Below are 9858 nucleotides of genomic sequence, written 5' to 3' on the forward strand. Positions count from 1 at the left end.
CTTTACTACAGGTGCACAGCATCTGAATGCAGCTACATTTTGGGACGAGTGCTCTTTCCATCATTTTCTCCTCGGACCCAACTCTGACAGTGTTTTGTGATCTTAGACAAACACTAAAATCTGACCCATCTGAACTCCCCGGTCAAGTTCTCATTTCCTCTTGCTCTGGGTACTGCTGTCATCTAAGGCAAGCTGCCTGTGCACATCGTGGGCTGAAGGCCTTCTCCAGCCACGGCTCCCCATCAGTGTGCCAATCCGCAGAGATCCACAGCATTGGCGGGAATCTTAAAGCTGCTTCTTTAACCCATCTTAAAGATTATTTTTTTCTGCCGTACTGCAAAGGTTCTAAAATGCGTACTGAGAAATTGAAAAATAAAGAAAATTAGGAATTAAACTGGATATTTAAATGGCGCGTTCTGTGACTTTAGCATCTGGGTGGGTGGAGGGAGGATGGAGAACTTGAGGCCCGTCTGCACAAAATGAATTCAAGGTTAGCCTGCATGATACACTAAGAACCTCACTCCCTATCATCTTTAAGTGAGCATCTATACCATCAAAAAACAAAATCGGCGGCAGTGAGGCAAGTGGTACACTCTGGGCATCCAGGAAGCTAGTGACAGATTAGCTTCTCTCCAGCTGTTCCAGCAGTGATGAACAATGGGTCACATGTCTCTACTGTCACCAATAACTCAGACCATTCCCTTCTCCAGAAAACCATCAGAGATAGGTCGGGATGAAGTGCTCTCCGCTGTCACGGGATGGGAATTTGGGACTCTACGTGTGGACAGTCATCAGGGTTCACACTATGATCTTCAGTTTGACGGGTCTTCAAATACCCCATGGTGCCAAATAACCATTATAACAGTACTGCCAGGTAGAATTCTCATCCTACCCAGGAGACCGGCAAACCAGCTATACTAGGTATCCCAGTGAGCATGAGTCTATAGGAGGCAAAGAAGGTTTCTTCAATAAAGATGGGAGTCATGATCATGGGCATGACTATGGAAAGAAAGAAAAAGTAGTAAAGATGAAAAGTGCCTACCTAAGATACAGTCCACAAAACTCAAAAAGGTCAACAAGCTGAAGGGCCCAAGTGAGGATGCCTCAGTCCCACGTGGGAGAGAGAAGAAAGCAATCACAAGTGGGGAGGGAAGGAGAGAGGGGCCTGGGAGGGAAAGTAGACAAGGGGGGGGAGACTGCTGGGGGGGGGACCTGATCTGGTATTGGGTGAGGGAAAAGGACTGAAGCCCTGAGGGCCAGCATAAAAAAAAATGTAAACAGGCAACCTTAGGAGGTAGGAGGTTGGGGGAACCCCCCCCCTAGACTGCACCAGAGACCTGGGAGGTGAAAGACTGTCAGGACTCAAAGGGAGGGACCTTAGATGAAATGCCAGACAGTAGGGAGAGGGAACTTATAGAGCCCACCTCCATCAGAAAGACAAGGCATCAAGTGAGGGAGGGGGTCGCCATTCCATAGTCACAACTCTGACCCATAATTGTTCCTGTCTGAAAGAACTGCAGGGATGGATATGGAGAGGAGCCTGAGGAAAAGAAGGTCCAACGACAGGCCCAAAGTGGGATCCAGCTCAAGGGGAGGTCCCAAGACCTGACACTATTACTGAGGCTATGGAGTGCTCACAAAAAGGGACCTAGCATGACTGTACTCAACCCAAAAGACCCACCAAGCAGTTGAAAGTCAGATGTGGATATTTGCACCCAACCAATGGACAGAAGCAGCTGACCCCTGTGGTTGAATTCGGGGAAGGCTGAAAGAAGCTGAGGAGGAGGGTGACCCTGTAGGAGGACCAGCAGTCTCAATTAACCTGGACCCCAAGATCTCTCAAACACTGGACCACCAAACAGGCAGCATACACCAGCTGATATGAGGCCCCCAACACACATACAGCAGAGGACCACTGGGTCTGGGTTAATTCAGAGATGATGCACCTAACTCTCAAGAGACTGGAGGCCCCAGGGAGTCATGTAAAAAAAAATTAATTAATTCTAAAAAAAGATGAAAAGTGCCTGTCATTTCAATGGGAGTATTACAATGACAGGGACATCATTTAAATGATCACTTCAGGCCCTGTAACTAAATGGTCTGAAATATCTTTGAAAATCTGTAAAGAACAGCTTTTCAAGTTGCCCCGTTTCTTTATAGAAATTTTAAAAATCAACATCTAGAGCTTCATAGTGAAATGAGCACTGTGCTTACAGTTTAATCACACTGATAGCTTCTCAATGCTGGGCTCTACCTATCTTTCTACCCATCAATCTGTCAGTCTGTGTATGTGTGCTTTAAACAACATGTCTGTCTGTCTGTGTATGTGTGTTATAAATGATCTCACAGTGAACTGAAGATCACCAATTCAGCCAGACTATGTAGCCGGCAAGCACCAAGGAGTCCCCTTCTTCCTCCCCGGCCTTGGGCTTACAGGAATACACTAACATGCTCAGCTTTCTCCATGGGTGCTGGGGACTGAACTCAGGTCACTAGGCTTATGGAGCAAACACTGCGTGCTCATTTGTTTCCCCAGTCCCACCTGCGAGTTTTATAAAGGGGAAAAGGCTTATTTACATAACAGAAGGTGCCACAGTTTTTAATAAGATAGCTTAGGATGGGTGAATTGTACAGATTAGATATACTATGGAGTAATTATTTTAATTATATTTTCCATTGTACTGGATGAAATCTCTTGCCAGCGTATCATTTTGGAGAATTTGGGAGAAAACATTCAACTTGATAGTTTGAGATGGTGATGCGGGTTCTGGCAATCAGAACCAGAAAATTCAGTGGTTCAAGTTTAGTAGTTTGAGAAAACATATTCGTTACATTTATAGGTAAATTATACAGTATACATTCTGTAAAAGGCTGTAAGGACTTTTAAGCTCTAATTGAACACACGGGTCTAAATCTATACACGCTACTTTGTTCTAAAATTTCAGAAGTTTTTCATTAAATCAGGTTTGATTATGACTGGTCCCACCAGATGCTACACGTTCACCTAAGCATAAAAATTCATGTTGATGAAATTATTTTTTTTTCAAGGAGAACAAAATGTCAATGTACAGTCAGATAAAACTCTGAGTGTTTTACTCAAAGTATTCCTTTTGAGGTAAAGCATCATGAAGCTGAATAATGAGGAGAGCGAGCCCTCCCTAGGCATCTTATGCCACATTAGGTTTGACATTTTGGTCAGAAGAGATGTGTGTCTCTGGCAGTGATCCTGTATGATTCAAATATCACCTAGCTCTATGGGCTATTCCACTTAGACATGTGGGTAACATACAAAGAAACAGGCTAAAGGCACACCTTTCAGCAATGTGAGACTCTCCCCACGAAGACTCTAGCTTGTGTGCATGCATGCACACAATGCCCTTATTAATGGACTTACTCGTCTCTCTTATTTATATATTAAACTATCAAAAAAGCAATGATTAACAAAAAAATAAACTTTACTATTACTTTTTGAATAACCACAGGTAAGGAGAAAATCAATGCCAATGGATTTTCAAGTGATTTTACAAATATCCGAGGACACATTAAGAGCACAAACAACGGATTCCAAGATAAGAGTTCAGATTCTCTTTGGGTAGTTTAACTCTTTGACTTTCAGGTTCCCCACCTACAAAATGCTTTCCTATAAAATACTCATATCTTAAAACTGTTGCAAGAACTGAATAATATAACACATGGAGAGAGCAGGGGAGGGGGGGGCGACTGGATGGCACAAAAGTGTTGAAGTAGTAGCAATAACATTGTTGATAACTCTGCAACACTTTCAGAATGTAATAAAATCAGCAGGTTAACTCTTAGTACAAGGTTTAGAAAAGGCTTTCCCACCTTGTCATTTACCCACATGAATCTTAGACCTGGTGAGACAGGTCTTTAGGGATCAGTAATATAGACTGGACACTACAGCTGTCAGATATGAGTCAGAGAATGGAAAAGTTGAAGAGAGGCCTCTCTGCCTCCTCCATTAGAGTGCTCTTAGGTAACTCATCTTCTCTAGCAACTCAATTCCAATTCTGAAGAACAGCTTGCAGTAAAAGAAATGGAAAAGATACAATGTTATCTAAAATGTACTTGAGGCTGGAGAGATGGCTGGACCTTAAGAGCACTTACTGCTCTGGCAAAGGACCTGGGTCCATTCCTAGCTCCCACACTAGGCAACTCACAATTGCCTGTAACTCCAGTTCCAGGGTATCTGATACTCTCTTTCTGGCTTCTGCAGGCACTTGTATGCATGTGACAGATATACATACATACATACATACATACATACCATGTATTTACACATACATGCATGTACACACATGCATGCATGCACACACACATTTAAAATGTAACAAATCTTTTTAAAAGTTACTGTACAAATAACTATAAATCTAAGGTAACAATATTTTGGTATACTTTGCATTCTTTGATGAATAAAAGACAGGTAGAATATGGAAAGTACTTATTTACAACTGGACCCTTAGAAGGTATTTATAGAACCAGGATTTTCCATCTTCTACAACAAAAACACTGCTATTTTAGATACATTTTAGTTACATGGCATTGTAAAGACCTTTCAAGCCCCTCATTAACTAAAAGACTGCTATAGTATCAATTCATTAGAAGTCAATAATTAATAAATTCTATTTCTAAAATATTTTGAATGAATATTATTTTGCTATAATTAAAGAAACCAGTAATACAAACCATGTAATGACAAGGACTTGATTTTGTCCTTTATTGTATTTTCAGGACCTACAGCATACAGCATATGTTCCTGACATATCAAAGGCATTCAGTAAATAGTTGTTGAATAAGGAGAGTTAGTATTCCTTAAATGCTAAGGCTTTCATCTACTCTATTTTCAGAGGCAAGTCACCCTGTTTTCTGCTTAGGTCTAACTTGACTATGTCTTAAAAGCTGTCAGAAGCTCTTGGATTTTTTCCCTTAGTCCGTGGACTAGAAAAACGGATGCTTGCCTTTCAACTCAAGGGTTTTATGCAGGTCAGCGAAGATGACTGGAATGAAAAGAGTCTGTGCACTCTAAGAAGCACATAATTGCCAGAATTAAGTCCTTTGTGCAGTAAGGTATAGATACGTTAAATACAGAAGGGTATATAAATACATTAAAATGCAATCATTCAAAACTGGTTAAATTGCGGTAGCTATCAAAACCCTTTCCATTCTCTTTAAACATATCCAGAATGTATTTGATTTGACCAATCTTTTTATAACTAAAACCTCACTCCCCACTACCACCCCCCCCCCTTCCACAGAGAAACTGATACTGCAGGATGCTACTAACTGGCAAGTGTAAACTACAATCAGGGTTTAACCTTTATTTAGTCAAAATGTATATAAAAAATGGAACTGAACTTAAAACCACAAAGCTTAGATTTCAGTTTCAGCTAATTCGCCTGACCAGCACAAAGCTTTTACGTTGTAAAACCTTTCTACCGTCTTCTGGGAATTTTACTGTGTGAGGCCTTCTTCCGAAGCAGTTTTGTTTTCGCCCAATCAGTTCTCACAGCAGCCCTCTGATGGGGAGACCACACTCATGGTTTAGACAAGGAACCCAGAGCACAGAGAGGTCAGGCCACATACCCAGGTCACACACCGGGTGACGGCTGTACTGGGACTCTGGTAGGCAGTCTGCCTCCAGTGTGCAGAGCTCTGTCATGAACTATAAAACATCTTTGGCTTTAGAGGCCTCAACATTCTTCTGAAGGGCCTCTGTAGGACCCATTAATACCTATAAACCTAATAATATAAAGACAAAGTCTGGGCTGGTGAGATGGACAAAGGTATTTGCTGCCAAGCCATTCTTCCCAGGTCTGACATAGAAGGCTCTCATTCCCACAGTGTCCTCTGACTTCCATATGCACACCACAGCATGTATGTATGCATGAGCAAAAAGGTAAATAAATGAAAAACATAAAAAACTAAAAAAATACCTTCCTTAAACAATTTAAATAAAAAAAATGTACACAAACACACATACACAACACGCAAGCACGCGCACACACACATACACTTTGACATTTTTAAAAAGCCAGTTCAAATGGTCAACCACACTGTTCTGTCTTCATGTGGAGAGTGGGAAACACAGGAGAGAGGGGTCAGTGTAAAAAATCCAGAATAAAAAGACTCCACTCCACAGTGGGATCAGTTCAAAAGGCTCCAGTATAAAAACTCCACGCAGGAAAGACTTTTACATAAGCTGCTTGAATACTGAGAAGAAAGTTATGAAACATCTCGGAGTTAATACCAAAAGATCAATGGATTAAATGTTATCTAAATATATTTCAATGCAACAGACCCTTATGTAATCGCAATGGGAATTCTGATGTTGGCAAGGGTTTCCAGGCTTTCTTTTTCTGTCGACAAGTTTAAGTTTGGTTGTGTGTGGGCCAACTGCAGACTAGATTTTTTTTTTCTAATAATATTTGTTTCATTCTAAGAAACATGAAAAAATACAGCAAGGGCTTTTTTTTTCATTACCCAAAAGGACAGTACCATTAATAACTATAGTTGAGCAGTGATACAAATGCCTTTCAAATGCTTCCATAGATAATAACTCACCAACTCCAAAAAAACAAAACAAAACAAAACAACCAACCAACCAACCAAAACTTAACCTTAACAACCAGACAGACAGACTTCTGAGAGTGACTGGGTTGCTTGTTTGGAAGGTTAGAGATACAGAGCAGATCATTGCGCGTGCCAGGCAAGCACGCTACCCCTGAGCTCTCCGCCTACTCTTCTTAATGCCCATAAATTATGAATCACATACAATTGCCCTCTACCAACTCAAATATGTTTGGCTCTATAACTATTCTCCTTTTATCTCACACAAAGAACTCAAGGGAAAAATATTATCACTTTAGTATCGCTGAGATACATATTCAGGTGTAGAATGACTGGTTTTTGACAAGCCCACAAATAAGAAAAATAAAAACCCAATAACATAATAAAGTGAAAGGCAAGAAGAGACTTGCATTCAGGTCCTGAAAAAGGGGGTGGTTACACAGCTTGTAGGCCAATCTCACATTTGGTCTGTGAAGTTGGGAAACAAAAGAATTCATCATTCCCAGCTTTTCCTGTTCAAGATGATATCCTGGTAGACCCTAGAATCTCAATACTGGGCACAGAATGTTGGAAAGTGGAGGGTCTAAGCTGCCCAGACAAGCCACCACCCAAGTGACTGTTGATAAGTCACCGGTCCAGTCTCTGCTTCCTCATTAAGGTCTGACCGCAGCCTGATACTGGATGACTGGTCAGTTGGCTCCAGCCCCCCCACTCAACTTTATTCACCCAGATATCCAGAGTCACCCCCAGCAGAATTGTGGACTCCGAAGTGTTCTGGGTTTGTCATCTTAGTTTACTACTGCTTGCTCATGAAGCTTCTGGGAGAAAATGAAAACATGCCAGAAAGATATTCCTGAAGCTACTGTCACTTGCTCAGGATGACTAAAAGAGTCAAGATAATAATTTCAGTTACAAGTTTATAACTTATCTAATACTTAAATCAGTTCAAAATTCCCAATGTCAATGATTTCCTGGGGATTAATCCTATAAGTAATTTCTCGTGGTAGGCAACAGACACAAAGCATGGCCAACATCAGGTGACCAACTAGGATAAAGTTGACATTTGGACCTGATCTTTCACATAGGCGGCTGTGAGCCTATTAATGTTTAGTGACATCCTTGGACGGGCCACCAGATGTCTGTACCGACAGGACTCCTACAAGAGGTGGCCATTTGAAGATGTCTCTACATGCTTTTCTAGATAAGGTCCCTTCCCCAGTCAGTAGAGAACCACGTTCCAGGATCTAAAGAGGAACTCTCGGTTTTACTAAGTTTACATGGCCCTCTTTTTTCCCCGCAGCTTAAAAGCCATCTTAAGCTCTAAGCAGGAGACTGGACCAAGCTGCTGTTTCTTGGATACGAAAATATAAACAAAAGACCTACAAAGCTTCCCTTCACAGGTCTACTGTGAGCAAGGCAAACTCCTCACGGAGGCTACTTCTCTACCAACACCAGGGGTACGTGGGAGCACGCACAGAGGGCCGAGGAAGCAGGATATGAGACAGGCAGGTGGAAGAGGTTCCAGGAGCAAGAGATCCTGCAGGTAAGAAGAGGTGACCACCTCGGGGACAGCCGGCCACCAACTCGGAGCTGGGCCGTCGTTGGGCCTCCCGGTGCCGGTGCCCGCGCCGGGCTCCCGCCACGCCCACTGAACGTCACCCGTTACACAACGCCCCCCCACCCAGCTTATGCAATTCTGCCCTCCCGCGGCTTCTAATTGCCCCGGTGACTTTAGTGCAAGACCAAGGTAGACAAGGTATCCCCCGAGCCTCCGCCAAGCCCGGGGATGCTCGCCCCCACTCCGGCTGGGGTTCCCGGCCAGAGTATAGAGGGAAGCCTGCGGCCCCCACCCACTCCGCGCCCAAGCTCCGCGGCCCCAGGTCCCCGCTGGGCGCGCGCACGAGGGAACCTCGCATCCGCGCTCCTCCCCGCGCCGCGTCACTTGCGGCTCCCCGGCGATCCCCACCGTGACCGAAGCACCCCGGGGCGCCGCCCCCTCCCACACTCGCGATCCCCGCTCTCCCGGCCCCGCACCGCAGCCCCGCATCACCTGCTCGCAGGGCGTCGCAGGCGGCGGCCAGGGCCTCCCGGTAGCGCCCTTCGTGTAGCAGTTCCCCGAGGCGGCCGGCCGCCCGCGCGCGCTCGCGCTGGCCCGGGAACCACTTCTCCGCCAGGTGGTTGAGCACGACGCTGGTTCGGAAGTCGGCGATGGCGGCGGCCAGGGGCGGCGGCCGCGGGGTCCCCTCCGAGGCGGCGGCGGCGGCGGGTGGCAGGCGGTCCCGGCACAGGCGGCAGCGGGCGCGCAGCTCCCTCCGTAGGCAACGGCGGCAGTAGCTGTGGCCGCACGGCACGGTCACCGGCTCGCTTAGGAAGCCCCGGCAGCTCAGGCAGCTGAGCAGCCCGGCCGCGCCCGCCGCGGGTGCCGCGCTCCAGCGCAGCCCGTGGCGGAGCCGGTAGCTGAACACCAGGCAGTCCACTAGCGACCCGAGGCGCTCGGGCCTGGCCGGGGCCCCGCGGCGCAGCGCAGCGGCGAACGCCTCCAGCGCTCCCTTCAGGTGGCCGCCCAGCGCCAGCAGCTCGCCGCGGCGGAGCAGAAGCTCCCAGCGCCCCGATTCCGCGCCCGCGCGCTCCAACCGCTCGCCGCCGCCGCCCACTTCCCACGGCCCGTTCCGGCTCCGCGGTCCGCCGGACGCCTCCCGATTCCCGCCCGGGGACGCCCTCGCCACGGCCGGAGAAGACATGGCCCGCGCAGGGCTGCTCTGCCGCCGCCGCCGCCGCCGCCCGCCGCCGCCCGCCGCCACGGTCCGGGAACCTCCGGGGCGCGCGGCTCCGCACGCGGCCGGCGAGCAGGGGGGCGTGGCGCGCGGACATGGCGGGGCGGCGCGCGCCCGGGGAGCCCCCTGGGGGCGGGGCCTACAGAGGAGGGGCGGGGCTTAGCGAGGCGGAGCGGGGCGGGCCTTGGCTTCTGCGGCCGGCCTCCTAGTTCACCCGAGCTGGCCGGCCGGTCCCGCCCTTTCTGAGCCCCTCCTGGAGAGGGACGCGAGATCAGATGATCCCCAGCGGGGATCTAATTGGCTTCTCTGACGAGGAGGGCTTGGCTCGTGACTGAACAAAGCCCGAAGTCTCCCGTGCGGCCTTCGAGCTGACACCTCTTGTATCCGAGGTCCATCCCCAGGCCTATAACTTGGGCGCTGTGCAGTTCGCATGTGCACCAGCAGTGCTGTGACCCCAAACCTGCAGCACCTGAGTAGGTACTCCTCCTGGCCGTAGGAA

General features: G+C 47.4%; 1 protein-coding gene across 1 annotated transcript in view; it reads right to left on the minus strand.

Moving 5' to 3' along the window:
• Lonrf1 (LON peptidase N-terminal domain and ring finger 1) overlaps positions 1-9369 on the minus strand; it is a 31504-nt gene extending 22135 nt beyond the window's left edge. The window contains exon 1 of the mRNA XM_021170270.2: positions 8636-9369. Coding sequence (XP_021025929.1) covers positions 8636-9326 — 691 coding nt within the window. The 5' untranslated portion in view covers positions 9327-9369. The remainder of the gene's footprint in view (positions 1-8635) is intronic.
• Positions 9370-9858: the final 489 nt, after the last annotated feature.

Source organism: Mus caroli, chromosome 8 (assembly GCF_900094665.2).
Source record: "Mus caroli chromosome 8, CAROLI_EIJ_v1.1, whole genome shotgun sequence".
Taxonomy (NCBI): domain Eukaryota; kingdom Metazoa; phylum Chordata; class Mammalia; order Rodentia; family Muridae; genus Mus; species Mus caroli.